Source organism: Ambystoma mexicanum, chromosome 8 (genome assembly GCF_040938575.1).
Source record: "Ambystoma mexicanum isolate Mex_15411 chromosome 8, UKY_AmexF1_1, whole genome shotgun sequence".
NCBI classification, from domain to species: domain Eukaryota; kingdom Metazoa; phylum Chordata; class Amphibia; order Caudata; family Ambystomatidae; genus Ambystoma; species Ambystoma mexicanum.
The window spans coordinates 1,447,467,783-1,447,485,561 of NC_090929.1; the positions used below are offsets into that span (position 1 = coordinate 1,447,467,783).

At 42.6% G+C, this 17,779-nt stretch overlaps 1 protein-coding gene across 5 annotated transcripts in view; it reads left to right on the forward strand.

Moving 5' to 3' along the window:
• The window catches only part of LOC138473098 (prominin-1-A-like), a 1,012,351-nt gene that overhangs the window by 736,491 nt on the left and 258,081 nt on the right, over window positions 1-17,779 (forward strand). For all 5 annotated transcript variants that reach the window (XM_069611612.1, XM_069611614.1, XM_069611613.1 and 2 more), the window contains one exon: window positions 361-452. In XM_069611612.1, the coding sequence (XP_069467713.1) occupies window positions 361-452 (92 nt within the window). The remainder of the gene's footprint in view (window positions 1-360; window positions 453-17,779) is intronic.

Here is a 17,779-nt window from a genome sequence, read left to right on the forward strand (position 1 = left end):
AGCTCACACTTGATTAATCATTTTTGCTAACAAGGGCACTTTTGGTTTTCTAGTGAAGATAATGATAGGGCAATACATGGTTTTGTGTTTAGAACCTTTATCATTAGTCTGCAATTGCTATCGGACCAGCCAAGTATGTTATTATTGGGGATAGTTCAGGGGAATGAAATGAAGTAGGAAATAAGTAACAGAAGCATCCAAGATGCATCACTGAGCTACTTATGAAATGGTACCATAGATATGCCCGTCCCTTCCAGACCGGCATGGCCACTTTGTCTGTGATGACCCCAATTCTCTCTAGGTCACCATATAAGTTGCCTTTTAGTTGACCAATGAATTGTTTCTTGATTTTTTTGTTAGGTCATTGACACCCCAGGCCTGATTCCATCATTCAACCTATCACAAATGCTTGGTTTGAAGGATGTATCTCTCAATGTATCAACCATCTACAGGTATGAACAGATCTGTACGGACTTATATCACGCAATATAAAGATGTGATTCATCGTGGCCACTGTATTTGTGAAATCTTAGTAAATGCGACTTTTTTTCAAAATGGTAATTTGCTTGCCATTAATGCTTACAAAGGTTCAGGGGCATGTATTTGAGTATTTGAGTACTTTTCAACTTAGTTTAACAAACACCCAGTGAAAAAGCGTGAGTAATTGAAGTGTGGTGTTACAAATTTGAAGAGCTACATAAATGTACAGCAATAGGAATTTGATGTTGCGGTCAAAATATAAATGTAGGTGAAGGATAAAATAAATATCAGTCTGACACATATTCTAAAATTCTAATACAATACAAAGGCAGTACAACCTATTTCAATATTTATATACAATTGTCATTTGTCATGTTTTCTTAAAACTATTATTAAAGAATACAAGTAACCACAAAAACCTAGTTATTTCAGTTCAAATTATGAAAAGTGTATGAAAGATGCAATAGTAAAAAAATAATAATTATAGTGTTTGATTTGCTAACATTGTCTGTTTTGATTAGTAGTTGGTGGTTATTAAAAAACGAAACGATTTAAAAAAAATCATATACATGTATGGCAGAGAATTCCCTTACTCCAGTAGGACATGTGCATGGAGAGGAGGATGGTGTTGCAGATATATTTTCTGTTCTGGTAACTATAGAATGGATTATTATTAAGAAATGCTTGACTAAAGCTTTATTAGATTAAGAAACAGGAAGTGGTACGTGTTGCACAATAGGTTGGAATTGGTGGAATGTTTAGCAGGGACAGCACCACCCCCTGTGTTTAAAGTAGAAATGGTTTTCTAGTAGGGGCTGAAGAGGTATAAAAGTAGGATAGTAGAAGAGTGTGCAGAGGCGGCTCCCATATTTTATCATTTGTATTGTTCCAGTCAACACACCACAGATGTTTATTGAAACACATAAAAACGACAAACAGTAAAACTATAAGCAAACAGCAACTTCAACAAATTCGCGCCCAAGTTTTACTCCTTCAAACACTCTAGTCTGTCACTCAACTGTTTGGCATGAAGTTGATATCAATCAAGTCCAGGTGAGGTCAGCGTTCCCATCATATACGTTTATATGAAGCTTTTCAGTCGTCCCCAAATTTATGTGTTTCGGGAGCCATCCCCACAACTTGTAAATTCTCTGTTCTAGTAACATGCACCTGTCCACTCCTAACATTTAGGTATCAACATTCGGTAGTATTGCCATCCTTACGGCAATATCTCTCTTAGCCATCATCGTGTCATAGTTACAAACAATTTAGCATATCTGGTGATGTCTGCGCACCCCAATGCCAGTAAGACTGAGATACTCCTCATCGGCACACCTGCTCCCTCCTTTCCTATCGCTCTCTGGCCGGCCTCTCTTAGCCCTCTACCTTCTCCCACCTCTGATGCTAAAATCCTCAGGGTCATCTTCGACTCGACACTCTCCTTCTCTCCTCACATCTCTGACATCTCTAAGAAGTCACACTACCAGATGCACCTCCTCAGAGGTATTCTTCCTTTCCTCTCCTTCCCCTAGAAGCTCACTGTCTCCAGAGCTCTGGTTCTCTATAGGCTGGACTACTGCAACAGCCTCTTTCTAAATCTGCCTACTTCTACTCCCTTCCCTCTGCAACTCATCCAGAATAGGACTGAGACCTGTTCTTGGCCTCAAGCCCAGGGATCGTATCTCCTCAGGACTGAAATCTCTGCACTGGCTGCGAGGATTAAGTTCAAAACCCTCTGCATTGCTCACAAGGCCTTCTGGGGCCCGGGGCCTCAATACCTTCAACTCTCTCTTCCTAAATATCTTCCTTCTGGAGCGCTTCGCTCATCTGCCTCCAACTCCCTCCGGGTCAGTCGCTTCTCCAAGCAACGAGTTGGTGGTAGATTTCTTTCTGCCTCTTGAACAGCCTTCCTGCCTCCCTCAAACTTAAGGAGAACCATCTCTAGATCCAGAAGCGCCTCAAGACCTTCCTCTTTGCTTATGCTTTCTCTCCTCCTCTCCCCTGCTGAACTCCTGACCGAAAATGCACTGGTCACCTGGCTACCCTTTGATCTCGGGCACAGGTCCCCTGCCTCGCCAGCTGCACACCTGCACTGCCTCCCAGGCAACCCCTGCACTTGGGGGAGGCTTCTGTATCCCTACAGTCCCCACCAGCTCTGAGCACTTGCTGTCTACACTTACCCCTGCACTTGCCACAATCTGGCCGCACTTTTACCTATAGCTTTTATTCATTCAATTTATTTATTACTGTTGATCCTGTGTACTGCACTGCCCTATCAAAGAACCAGAAAAAACAATGTATAGCCTTGTAGAAGTGGACACACCAAACATGGCAATATTTTCACTAACGAATACTGAAATGTTATGTATCTGCTGACCAGCAGAGACCATTTAAATGGTCTGTCCTTCCTGGCATATGTAACCTAATCATAGCATAGTATGTTCTATGCAGAATCGTGTACTGATTTCCTCTGGATCTATTTGAGATCACTGACTTCCCTAGGGTCTACAGCACATCTTTCCAATCATTTTCAACCAAAGGACTCACTTCTACTTCCCACTCGGCCCTTAACTTATCTATAGGTTTGGTCATGAAACTCAAGAGTGTTTTAAAGTGTGTCTAGTCTGGTTTCCCTTTTATCTATTACTAGCAAAAAGTACCCATTCTCCCAATGGGTCCTGTCGACAGACATGACAGCACTCTCAACAATTGTTGAAAACCAATGATCCTGTAGGTCGCTGTTCTGATTCGCTTAGCATCATCATGTTTTTTTTTTCTTCGGAAAAACACATAACATTCCATAAAACAGTACAGAATACATATCAAATATGTTACAATGAAAATTCTCTGAAGAATCCATAAAAATAGCATCCTAACAAGTTAATCATACAAAATCACATTTCATGTCACACTTCTAATCCTACGTTTCCTCAGATAAAGTTCTGATTTTAAGTATGTAAGTAGGGACCAAGGTACGCAAGGTGAGTCAGCCCACAATACGTTTATTAGAGCAGGCCAATATTGCACAAAACCCATTTCATGAAATTAGGACCATAGAACAGAACCTCTCACTTTCACATATGCGTGGCAGGAAATTACCAAATGTGCAAGGTCCTCATGTGGCACATCACACAGAGGGTAGGGCCAATTGGCATCCCCCCCAGACCAAGCCACTACCATCGCCCATAATGGGGGACAATCAAACCGGGCCCTACTTATGAGTACATGGTCTGTTGGAAATTCTGTCCACAACAAGTCGCTTATCGATTGATGTGCCTTGCACTCTGAAGTAAACTTCACTGAGAATGAGCGTGTGTGACTGGCTGACATACCCCGGAGCCGACGTTGGGGCGGTGGGGGGTTGCGAGAGTTGGTGTGCTGCTGCATACTGGAACCTAGTGTGCTCTATCCCCACCTGTTGTCTCATCGTGGCATGGTGCAGTTCGTTGCGGTGCAAATGTCCCAGAAACCATGCATTCCAGGGTTAAGGATCAGTCCTTCTACGACCACATTGATGTTTCGCCGATTTCAGGCAACTGTCTCATGTGTGAAGGTGCTGAAATCTGGGGAAAGGGGTGGGGTAACCAAATGTTATGTAGCCAGTCATGTCCAAAGGATCCTAACAGGTAACTATGCAAAATGTGGTGCAGATTGGTGAAACAGTGTGGAATTGTGTAAGGAACAACACTTTGCCAAGCAACAAACCCACAAACACATGTGTAGTTTTGTTGAAATCCGGGGAAAGGGACAACACTTTGCAACAAACCCAGCCACAAATCTTCAGTTTTATAAATATAGATAACCTTATGTTCGCTTACAGAAGTGAGCCCTCAGGAAATTCCATGTCCCCATCTTGTTGGGTGCTTAGGGTGTGCCATTTCTGTGTCTGAAAAATACTTGACCCACAACCGTAATCTGTCTCGGATATCCCCATATGTCAGCAAGTACCATATTGAATCAAGTTCTTACACCACCTTATGCCCTTCCTTTTCCAACTCCACACATTCCCCCAACTTCCCAGGCAAGTCAACATTACCCCACAGTGGGACCTCCAATATAACTGTTTCATTCTCGTGCCCACTGTCTCAGCGCTTCATACCTTAACTATTGGCCTTACGGTAGGTTGTATCATCGTCAGGGTGGATTTCCCGCATAGGATCTCTTGCTCTCTGTGTCTCCCCATGTTGTTCTACTCTATTACTATGTGCAGTATGACTACAATACAGCCCCAAAGAGGCAGCCATTGGCCACCATGACCTATGATGCACAACGGTATTATCAGACATCAGAGAGTCCTATCACCATCTCCCACACCTATCTGCCGCAGGTGGCATTTGCCACCTGCAATTGTTTGTCTCGTCATTACAGCCTGCTAATTGCACCCTTGATCCTGATGAACTCATAGGCCGGTATTTTAAAGGGATTTTGTTGTATTGCATACATGTGGCAGGTTAGGTTATCTTTTTAAAACATGACTGTCCTCCACACAATCAATAGTGTCAGGGTCTCGAAGAATCTCAATGTGATATTTTCCACATTGAGCCTCAGTAACTCTGACCTTTCCAGGATAACTTTCTTATAATTTTGCAGATTTTGAAAGCACTTATGAAAGTGTGCAGTGGGGAGGGGTTGTTTGGTGTCTATACAAAATTTGGGCATTTTTGTTGTTTTACATTTTTACACAGGATTGGGATTTTAATACTGAGATTAATGGAAGTAAAGTCACATTTACATTCCTTCCAATTTTAATTATAAAAATAGAGTGAAATATGAATCTGGAGAGATTATTCTTCCAAGCACTTTGCGCAAGAGGCACTGAGAAATACGGAGTAACAAGAATTCTTAGATGGGATTCATTTCTCTCACATCTTTGAGGAAATTCATGTTGAGTTGCACCAGAACATATCAATAGACAAAACTGAGCGTGCCATTCAGTCCTTATAACTAAGCAAAGCTTTGGTCCAGATCTTTTGTCAGCTAGTGGAGAATTTGGAGGTGCTTATTAACTAATTTCTGCTCAGTAGCCAGAAGTCTGGCTAAGTGGCTGACTCAATCTTCCCGTAGTCCCATGCCAGGCTGGACTGTGAGGCCTATCTGTCTATGTCAATTGGGAATATTGATGCCAAGATTGACTCTAAATTCCCTGCCAACCACACCGCCAGGGATTTGACAAAGTTCATATATTCAGGCCAGTCTGGATTATCTCTGATGGGAGAACCCAAAATCATATAAGAAGGGCAAACAAGGTCATTAATATAGGGAAGAGATGTGTGGCCCTTTGCAGTTCTGATTTCTCATGGGTAGTCCTCATGAAATTTGATTTTTGCCCCAAATTCTTAAAGCTAGTGTTGACCAACTTCCTGATCCACGCTCCATAATTAAAATGAACAAGGAAATCTCCAAGCAGAAGGCACAAGAAGAATTGCCCGCTATCACCTCTATTATTTGCTTTAACTATGGAACCCTTAGCTCAAGGCAGGGAATCATATGATGGCCTTAGACCTGAGGGGAGTGTCTAAAAACATTCATTATATGCATAAAATGTGATATACTTTATAGAGAATATAATTGTTACCTTACCAAAGGTTATCAAAGTCCAAGAGCGGTTGGCAATCTCCTGGTTTGGCAGAATACACACCTTAAAATGAACATCCTTCCTTCATCACTATATTTGTTAAAGGGGGGGGGGTCTGCCTTCTCATTCCCAGGCCAGAACTCCTTAGGCTACAAAGGGCAGTCTTTAATTTTGTATGGCTTTTGAAATACTTGAAGGTGGCAAAAAGAGTGATCACAAGCTCACTTTGTTGTGCTGGTCTTGGAGACTTCAGTGTGAAGTATGCTACTTGCACCCCTTGGTCCAACGATATGGTGTAGACATCAGCAAAACAAATTTGAAACAAAGCAAGCTTTTACTACCAACCCACTTGTGACACTACCTTTGTTAAGAACCACCTTTCACAATAAAGGACATAGACGCAATAAGATTTGAGAATAATAGTATAGATGTGTAAAGCATTAACGTATGCTCTGGAAAAATAGGATTTCTGGTTATATCTGGCCCGCCGCGGTCCGGATTACAAAACAAAATCCTTTTTCAAGATGGCCACCATCGAAAGGAAAGGCGGTTGTTCCATACATAGCCCCTCTTCGCTTTCCATGACAGCAAAGAAAAAGCAACAGTATGTACTGTGACGCAGAACCTGTAAATAAACATACAGCGACGTATAACGTGGTACTTTACATTTCGAAATGATACACGTGATGTTAAAAGAAAGCGGTAACATTTTAGAATTTGGAAAGTACTTTTATTTAACAAACAACTGTCAGAGATGAACGGACTAGTTCCATTTCCAAATAATTTGTAGCAATGACTCTAGGGCCAACATTGAAAATGTTCATGGAGAGGCACATGCAGTTAAATTTGCATACACAAAGTATGCGTTTCTGTTGAAGCACTCGATTTGTTTGCACAGGTATTTCCATCACGGCGGCATCACCGTTGCTTTACACCACCATAAATTATATTAAGTTGCTCCTTGCCGCTAGTTCAGCGTAGGGACAGAGCGGCCCTGGCCTGTCATCCCATAACAGTATAATGGACAGGCACCCGGACACCAGCAGTTGCTTCTGGCGTGGAAAGAAGCTGTCACTCCGCATCTGAAAACTGTGGCACGTACAGTACGGCAAGATATAGCTAGGCGGAAAACGTAAGAGAAAATCTGTGTCAATACCCAACCATTAGGAAAAATTTCAAAAACAGACACAAAGATTGTGGAAAATACTCCACAAATATGAGTGGCCAAACATTACATTTTAAAGAAATATTAGAGTTCACCATGGGTACATATAATGACACCCTACAAACACAGATAAACAGCACTCGCAGTAAGGGTTAAAAAAAGGACAACTACACCGTGAGATGGTAATTCAGTTATGAGGCAGCATGAATGGACAAGCAAGAAACAATTACATGTCGTAATGTTACACAAGACCAAAAGAACGTGCAAACTGACACACAAAGCAATAATGGGCAAGCATAACATTTCAAAGAAAAAGAAATAAAGGTCACCAACGGTGACTCTAGTCTTAGCCTGCAAACGTGAACAATATACACTCTGTTGTTGGAGGAAAATTACAACTCCGCAAAAATATAGTACTTCAGTTACATTGTTACAATTGGTGTACAGTTGTAAAAATGAAACTTACATCATCTTCACAGCCTCCATTATTTTTGCCAAAGTCAGACAGCAAACTGTTTGCATCAAAGAATATTCGTGAACTGATATTTCATGTTCCTTACAAGCGTTTTTAAACTATAACCTTATCAAATAGTATTTTTTTTTCCAAGCTTTGATACCTTGCGTAGCTTTTAAAGTTTCCCTTTCGCTCAAGGTCAAAAAACAATAGCCCCTTATGAATTGACTGGGATGGGTGGGCCTACTGAGCTCGCAACCAAAAAAACAAATCAACTGACCTTCACTCAGAAGGCAAATACATTCTCACTTTGCAACAACATATGAGCATCCTATCATGAGAACCGGTACTCCTATACAGCGCGTAAACCACTGTTTCCATCAAACACTCCAGGTGGCCGCCTCAGATTCCAAAACATAGGACGCCAGTCCGACTTCAATATTAATCTAAAACATTACAACACAGACGCAGGCATTGCTCGCCGTACATTGAGCACCAACTTCCACTTTACCATATGAATTTGGTGGCAGGAAACCTGCCCACAACCACCATGCACCCAAGACTGCAGGCCCTTCCCACAACCACCTGAGTGATGTGTGGTAGTACAGGTGTATCTATAGGTGTGGTATGCTTCAGTGGTTGTGGCCAGAGGCTAGGCTCCTAACTGTATGTCCATAGATATTACAATGTATGGGTGTGCAGTGGCTTATACCTCCAATGCCCAAGACTCTACACACTCCCCACAACCATCTGATTGATAAGCAATACTACAGGTGTATACATTGCTGTGACATGCTGCGGTGGTTGTGGCCAGGGCGTCCAGTCTTGGAAGTATGGCCTTCGGCCTACAGCCATGCATCCAAGACTCTAGGCCCTGGCCACAACCACTGCAGCATGTCACACCCATGGCGGCGTACAAATGAATAGCATACACATAGAAAAAAAATAATTTCATTACGGCATTGTAATCAATTTCAATGTTCGCTAACACCACGCGTGGTGTTGGAACAGTTTCAAGTTGCCTGCGCACAGCATGGACTGAAATACTACCCTTATTAGACCCCTCATTTTCTGTACTTACAAACATCCCGAACAAGGTGGGCATAGGGAATACATCATTAACACCTACCGCCTGAACAAATACAGTTTTTCACCCATCTCTTACTGTCTGAACCTCCCCAAGCACTCTGACACAGCAAAATAGTTTTCGAAATAGCATGTTTCTGCTGGTGGCCGCTGCTGCGCTGTCGGCAGATCCAAGATGTCGGGCGCATCCAAACAATCTGACGCAGAACACGGCTCACTGCAGCCAATCAGCAGAGATGCTGCGTGTCCGGGGTGATGACGCCAGCCCCTTAGCCAATCGGTATCTTGTCCGCGGAGCGAATAGGGAAGTGTGAACGCGGAGTGGATATAGATATCACTAATTTTTTTGCTTTATGTTTTGGTCATTTTAAAAATAATTACTGGACGGATTTACACCAAATTAACAAAAGCACGCTTTCGGGACCAAGCCGCCGCTCCTGCCGCAAATTTGGATAAAATCCGTCCAGCGGTTTGGTCTGTAGGCGTGAGCAAAGTTTTTTTCCCATTACGTCTAATGAAAAAAGATGTTTTGGGACGTCCCCTATAACTTTCCCCCCCTAGACAAATCCTCACCAAACATTTCAGAGTGGCCCATATACTTTTTTTGCAAAGTTTGGTGAGGATTCGTCCAGGGGGAGCGGAGTTATAGGCCGCCCAAAAAGTGCTCTTCCTATGGAAACAGCAACTTAACCATAACTACATGCCGTGTAATATATATATATACACACACACATAACTTCATCTGCTTGCGTTTATTTGCATATTTACACGTGTGAAATTGCTTGGTATCTTCATTATTTTTGTAGCATATGTGTCTTCATTTTCATCTTGATCCCAAGATCTCGATATTTTCTTGATGCCTTATAGAATCATCCACATCCTCTGGTTTCTGCATCTCTTCTCTATATAAGTCGGCTTTGCACTTGTAGGACGTCATCATTTCTCTTAATTTCTTCAATTTGTCCTACTTTCTTCCTGACTATCACTCGGACAGCCATCATACTATCATACTGTCTCATATGCGGGTATGGTTTTCTCAATGGTAACTTTGCTTCCAGGATTCTCCTTGGTATCTGTAGTTCAAAGGGCTTTTGTACATGTGTCACATTCTGGTGTCCAGCAGATAGGTAATATGGGCGAAGTGATTGAGGTGGGGGTACTTAGTTCCTTCTCTACACTCCCCCCTCTGGGTGATTCATCAACCACTATCCCCTCATTCTTCATATTTAGACATCCTTGGCTGAAGAAGTGTTTCTTTGGTATCCATATCTTTGACTTCTTTCAGGCATCCAGCTGATTTCACATGCTCATCCTTGTTCCAAGTCATGAGCATACACTTCCCACTAAGACTACAATAGATCAATTTTCCCACATACTTCTTATGGTTCTTTGGATACAGAAAGTTTGTTCCCTCAGGTGCATGGCTACTGGCCTTCACAAAGTCTCTGATCTCTTCACCTGTTAGATCTCTGGCCTTCCATCCTGATTCAACATCGATCATGATCTTCATCACTATAGCTTTCTTGCTGTTTTCTTGCATTGTGTGATTATTATCTTGATCACACAGAATCCCAACAATACTAACACGATGAGGGCTCCAAGAAACATTGAACATGTCTGCCATCCATTGTCGAACCCAAGAAAAAAGTGCTCCAAACCAGCTGTCATCAGCAATGTCTTCTACTTCGTCTGTCACCTGGCCGTGTAGCTTCATCAGCATTTCTATGGCCTCAGTCAAAGTGCCATTTTCGTCATCGTGAGAAGGTATGAATGTGCAACAAGATTCTCCAATTTTTGCACAAACACCTCCATCCATAGCTGTGATCATGTTCAAGACGTATCTGTTCTGAAGAGTCATCAGGCGCATGGCTCTCATCTCTTCCCTGATAGCATTAAATCCCTTTGTGGTAGTGTTGATTGTCTGCAGCAATTCCCATCTGGTTATCTGTAATTATTTAGTATTTGCTCCAACCTGTATTCTCGGCATGAATATTAACGTGAATACGGAAAATGTCTGGCTTAATAATCTGCGTTCATACGGGATAGAGTCAAAGGCTTCTATCGATTTGGCAGACAAGTAATTCTCGCTCTTCATTCATTGAACCAGCTTCACAGATCTCTTCTTCCTTAGATGAGCATCTACTTTCGGGAAACTGTCAATATTGAGGTCACTTTTAGGAATCACCAACGCTGGAACATGAACTTTCACCAGTATGCATATTCCTCCCAGTCTTTGAGCAATCTCATATATGCCTTTGTTCCCCAAGCCCAATAAAGATCCATAACCACTGCTGTTCCAAGATTAATCTTTGGTGCATCAAAGATCCAACTGCAGTTCCCCTTCTCTCCAACTTTTCTTGTGCCATTATTTCTGAAGCACAACTTTGATTTTTCCAACGGTATTATCTGCAAGGGTCCTCCTCTGTCTTTGACTCGGGTCAATAGTTTAGCAAGCTTTGGCCATAATGGTTTGCACCCCACCTGGGCATTCCAAACAGTTGATTCCGGGTGATCATATGTCATCCAGGCTCGGCAGATAACCACTCCGTCTTCCCATCCATCTGCTGACAACACTGATACCCAAATCTGCATCTGACCACTGTTTTTCCAGTGTTGGATGTTTTCTTCAGTCTTTCCTGGACTGTCAAGTGTTTTGTTTACTTCCCATCTGATTCCAGCTCCTTTCACTCCAGGCTTTTCATATCTGATCATGTGATTCTTGGTGTGAGCTCTGTTTCTTGGCTTTGTATCTTGTACATAATCATCTTCATCTGGATCTGTCCCTTCAGTTGCCCATTTGAGATAGGCATCTCGACCCATGAACTGGCCTCTTGTACGGCATATCCTTTTTCTCAATCAAGGCTCAAGTGTGCCTCAGTCCAATGTCAACAAGCTTCTGTGGCTCAAGACCAATTATTTTTCCCTTTACTCTCTTAGTGACTGAAAAGAGTGTCCCAAAATAAGCCACAGTCCAATAAACTCTTTTTTACTTGGCAGCAGCTTCTGCGTCCTTCTTCCTCATCATAGACTAAATCTGCATGTGCTGTGGCTCTTCCCCGATGCTCTCTTCAGGTGAGGGTGAGGGTGATGAGGTCTCTCCAGTGTGTATCTTTACATCTCTGAGGAAAATCTAAGCTCGTCTGCCCTGCACTTTGACTGCAGACGGCGTGACATCTTCGACAATGAAAGGCTGGTTGAAACGTGGTTCGTGCCACTTCCAAGTAAAATTACAAATTAGAACTGCATCTCCAGGAAACAGTTTAAGAAGACACAATTGATCTGCTCCTGTTGTTGTAGCATCTCCTTCCGTGTTCTGCATTGCCCTATCCCCCTTTCGCTTGAGCTGATCTGAAATGACAGAGATACTTGAAGTCATACATGTAAGATAAACCCATAACTCCTTTCCTAACAATTCTGCTGTTGGCTGGGCATCACTTCTAGTTCTAGGTGGAGGTGTTAGGGGTGTCCTCATCCGCCTCCCCATCACCATCTTGTGAGGGGTAAGTTGGTGGTCTGACCCTGACAGGTTTAATGCCAGTGGTAGACCATGCAACCATTCTTTTTTCAGGGTCAACTTTAATTTAGCTATGTTCTCCTTAAGCAGGCCATTGAGTCTCTCATACACCATTTGCTTGCGGGTGATATGCCGATGAAAACTTGTGCTTTATACTAAGCAACAAGCTTATTTCTTCAAAGACTTCATTAACAAAATGAGGGCCATTATCTGATCTCAATACTTCACATATTCCCCATCTAGGAAAAACTTCTTGCACTAGAAATTTGGCTGCACAGGTGGCATCTGGGTGTGTACACGTTCCAGCTTCGATCCACTTTGAAAAGAAAGGGACATACTACCACTATCATATATCTGTAACCATTACAGACTTGGAGCATGTCGACATAGTTGATGTGTAAATGCTGAAAGGGACCATTAGGTCTTGGAATGACTCCTCCAATTGTGTGCAATGTGTGCCCAGCAACGAACATTTGACATTCGATACAATTTACTACATAAAATGCAACCTGTTCTACTATATTTGGAACAAACCAATCCTCCAATATTGTTGTGGCGAGGCTCTCTCTTAGTTGTGTGCACAGGGTAGTGTAGCTGTTCCAACGCCATCCTTAATGAGGCTACAGCCATCCCCCATTTACCAGTGCTGTCTTGTCGCCACAATGCCTCAGAGGGGTTTAAAGAACACCCTCTCCGCGTCCACAAGTCTTTTTTGGCTTGGGGCGCTTCCCCTTGGAGTTCCCCCAATTGAGTTCTGGACAAATTATTATAACAATTTGGCACACTCATCATCACCACCATACTTTCATTCACATCAGGCGTATCAAAAGACATCATTACTTCTGTATATGCAATGTGTTTGGTTCCTCATCTGCTTTTTGATTCCCACATGAAATAAAATCTGCCCTTTTAGTGTGAGCTGCGCATTTTACGACTACAATGGTTACTGGGAGTTGTGCTCTAATGAGTCTGTCCAATAAGGCAGTGTGCCAAACTGGCGTGCCGTCCGCTCAGAGGTAGCCCCTGCTTTTCCAATGTGCCAATCCTGCATGCACTGACGTCACATAGTTGGAGTAGCTGTACACTGTTACTTCTTGGTCTGCATGATTCTCAAGCGCGACAATCGGCGCTACTAACTCTGCAGGTTGTGTCGAAAAATGAGACGGTAGTCGTGCACTTGACACTACTTCAAACACTCCATTGGCCATGTGCTTTATTACAGCGGCACCTGTATATCTCTGTCCATCATTTTTATCGATTCTAGACAAACCGTCAAAGAGAATCTCCCCAGCTGCCAATGCTTTTTCCTTTACCCTTGGGAGCTCGTCATAGAACTCTTCATAGTTCTAACAATCATGTGCATGCTCACCCTCTGCCAGTGGTTCAACTACAAACATGGCAGGATTCACTATTCTGCATCTGACTATTTTGATTGCTGGATTCGATATGACCACCTCATAGGCAGAAGCTCTTTGAGATGTCAACGTACCTATAGGTTTTTCCAGAATGGCAAACAATGCATGCTCAACCAATAACGTCATAGAACATCCCATCATTATGCTGGTTGCCTTCTCAATGGCAAAGGTGGCGGCTGCCAAAGATTGTTCGCACGGAAATTACCCCCATTACTTGGTCTAGAATCCCACTGTAATACGCAAGGGGATTATATCCCAACGTAGTTCTCTGTGTGAGTACAGCTGTCATAACAGTGCCATTTGTGTGTGAAAACAAGAAGAATTCCTCTGCATAATTAGGAATCCCTAGAACTGGAGCTGTGCAAATTGCTTTCTTCAATTCGTGAAACCCTTCTTCCATTGCCTCATTCCAAACATTTTTTTCTTGATTTACCTGTGCTTTTTTCATAGCTTGCAACAAGGGCCTTATGTATGAACTTAGTCAAGGATCCATGACCTTACATAATTACATAGTCCTAATAATCTCTGCACGTGTTTTATTGTGACTGGCTTTACTGTCTTTAATAAAACCTCAGCCCTCTCCGGAGTAACCTTCTTTCCTTCATGCAAGATGAACTGTCCGATGTACAGCACTTCCTCCTGACAGTACTGTAACTTCTCCATGTCCACATTATATCCTTTTGTCTGCAAGAATAATCATCAACTGCACTGAATCGCATCTGCACTTCTCCTCTGTGGTACTACAGACTAATATGTCATCCACGTACTGTATTACAATGCTTTCTAAATCAATATTCCTCAAGTCCATTTGTAGGACTCCGTTGAAAATCGACGGAGACTCACAGTACCCCTGTGGTAATCGAGTACTTTTCAGGTGGGTTTGTCTGAACGTAAATGACATTAGATCTTGCGAGTCTTTACGCAATGGGATTGAGAAAAATGCAATTTTCAAATCCATTACAGTGAAATATCGTACCTCAACAGGTATGTTACATAGAATTGTGGCCGGATTAGGAACTAGAGGAAACTCAGCCTCTACAATCTGGTTAATCAGTCGTAAATCTTGAATGAAATGCCACAAACCCCCTTTACCTTTCTTGATCGGATAGATTGCAGTATTACACGGTGACTCTGATGTTACTAAAATACCCTGTTTCATCATGGCAGATATTGTCTTGAAAATATCTTCATCTGCCTCTCGAGACATGGGATACTGTTGTGTTTGAGGTAAAATCACTCCTGGTTTCAATGTAATCTTTACTTCTCCAGCCCCCTTCAACAGGCCTACATTATAGGGGCCTTTTGTCCATAAGGAAACAGGTATCTTCGCCAGGTCTTCCTTGTAATACTCTGGGTGTTTTAGTGCTTACATCATTTTCTGAGGAACCTCTCGTTTAATGACACTTACTCAATAAGTAATGCTCATCTCAAAAATCACTAGATCATCAGATAGATGATCTTCAAACATCTCATAAGTGACTTCAGTCAACCTAGAACCGTCACCAATGGCAATCACTGTGCTCCATCGTCTGCCTTCATGGTCATTCTCATCAAGCAAAGCCATATCCCCTCACACGATGGCTGCTTGTAATTCTAAAGGAAAGATTTGTCCTTCCTCTTCATCCATAGGTATCTTTAGGCTGAATAGAAATTCATCAGGTATTCCCATAGTTCTGCCCACTAAGCCTGGAAGCCATGTCAACAAAATGCCTACCCCATAGTAAAACACTTCTGGTTCGAAGGGCACTCCTTGTATGACTACCTTTCCTGGAAATGCCATAACAAATTTGCTTACATTTAAATGATAGTCCCAGTGTCGAACACACTATGCCTTCATCAGCAAACGATATTGTCATATGCAACTTGGTCATTAAGTCTCGACCTAATATATTGAAAGGTGTCTGTCTGGAATATAATAATGGTACAGGAATGTCACATTCTCCTTTAGAGACTGGTAGTGCATCAGTAAAAGGAACTCTACTTGTAGCTCCTGTGAAACCTTGAGTAGTCAAGGCATTTCCAGACATCGAAATTTCCCCTCTCGTATGAATGAGCGCGTCTCACCCGTGTCTACTAAAAACAAAAAGGATTTGCCTCCTATATTAACATCAACCCTCGGTTCGTCTTGAGGATTAGGCATTATTGAGAGTATAGAACACATCAAGTCTCCCAGTAAGCTGCCCTATTGCGCGTACAGTCTCATTTCCGTACCTGTGAAACGATTCCCTCCATTGACATTGATACCTCCTATTATATGAGTCATTATAGGAGCCTGTGCTCATGCTTTGCTGTATTTGCAAAGGTGACTGCTGCGATTGCCCTTGCAGCGGATTCATTGGTGGCTGCTGTGTTTGAAAAAATGTTCTGAACTCTCGGTACTTGAGTCTGCTGCACTATCTGATTTTGAGCAAACCCATCTCCATTCAGCTGCGTATATACAGGTGGGTTTAACATTCCTCCTCTTGAAAATTGATTGTTCAGCACAAATCCTTGACACATACGTGCAATATGCCCTGTCATTCCACATGTCCAACATACAGGAGGTCTCTTAATCTGTCCTCCCTGCAGGCCTTGGTTATCATTCTTCATGTTCTGAAACCCACTCTGGTTATTCTGGAAGGCTCTTCCTCGAAAAACCTCCCCTTCCCCGTGGTATAAATCCATTATTACCTTGGTCAAACTGTCTTTGATTATTCCCTTGTGGCATATTTGCTGATTGCTGTGAACCAGATCCATCTCCACTCGTCAGCATTGCCCCTTCAATGGCATACTTGGAAAGTTTTTTCTGCACTAGTTTTCCCCCTTCGCCTTTCCTAGTATCATCTTTCTTTCGATTCTTTTCTTGCAAAAGCCTTCAATAATGCATGATGGTCAGCGGAATCTCTGACCATGGCTTGGCTTCCATGCCCACTAACTTCTTGAGCTGCTTTTGTACCGGGTCTGGCAGCCCTTGGCATAATATATGATAGAACACAGGTACAGATTTCCCCCAAGCCTCGCGTATCTCCAAAAGCCCATTGCTCTTGGAAATTCTAAATGTATACAAGCGGATCATCCCCTTCTTGCATCTTTTTCGTCATTATAGCTCCCATATCTGATATGTCCGGATATAACACTCTTAAGCACTTTCCAAACTGCCACTCTGCAATTATTGAATGGTGCTCCATCAAGAGCAGTGTTAACCGTGGTAACACTAGAATATCCTGCTCGGCACCAGACATTCGCTCTTTCCCCAAGAATAGCAATCAAGAGACCCTTAATGTCCCCTATAGCTAATGTATTTCCTCCTGTCATTTTCTCTAGCTCATGTATCCACCTCCCAGCACCAGAAGTTAAACTCAGAAGTTTACACCTTAAATTATCCTTATCCATTTGCGGCCATGATATATACTGTGTTCTCGTTCCTCCCTTCTCTAACAAAGGAAACTCTGAAACCCCAAACTCACATTCGTCACTCATCGTTTGCCTATACATTGCTGCAACAATTGTTCCACACCTCCTTCTACCTGGTAGTGATCTTAGTCTGCTCACATATGGTGGTGAGTCCCCCCTCTGACCATGGAATCTCTCTTTTGGTCGATTTAGCTGCATCACAGAATCTGACGCCCGAGGTATAGGGAAGTCTAAATCCAACCATCTTACTTCCCTGTCCATTGACAAACACCCTTCAGGTCCACATATATTGCCTTCTTCCCCATAAGCGTATTCTCTATCTTCATCTGACATCTCTTGTCCCCAACTTATGTGACCTCTCTCTTCGTTATCTTTGTTCAGAGTCAGCTAAAGATAGCTCCTTTGGTTAAAAACTACACGAGGCTCCTTCCTGATCGTACAGCTGCGTACTCTCAAGTCAATAATTTTTACCTTCCTTTGTTATGTTTTCTGGGACTTCATGTCATGATTATTGATTGCCTCTCCAATACTTCTAGAGTCAAACTCATCCTCCAGATTTGCTCTGGACGGACCTGCTATTAGCCCATGTTCTGGGAAGAACTCTTCTATGTCCTACCATGACCCTACTGGATTAGGATCCATTACCTCCTTTTCAATGCGAATAACATTGCGTTCTCTCTGCCTTCTCTTTCGCTTC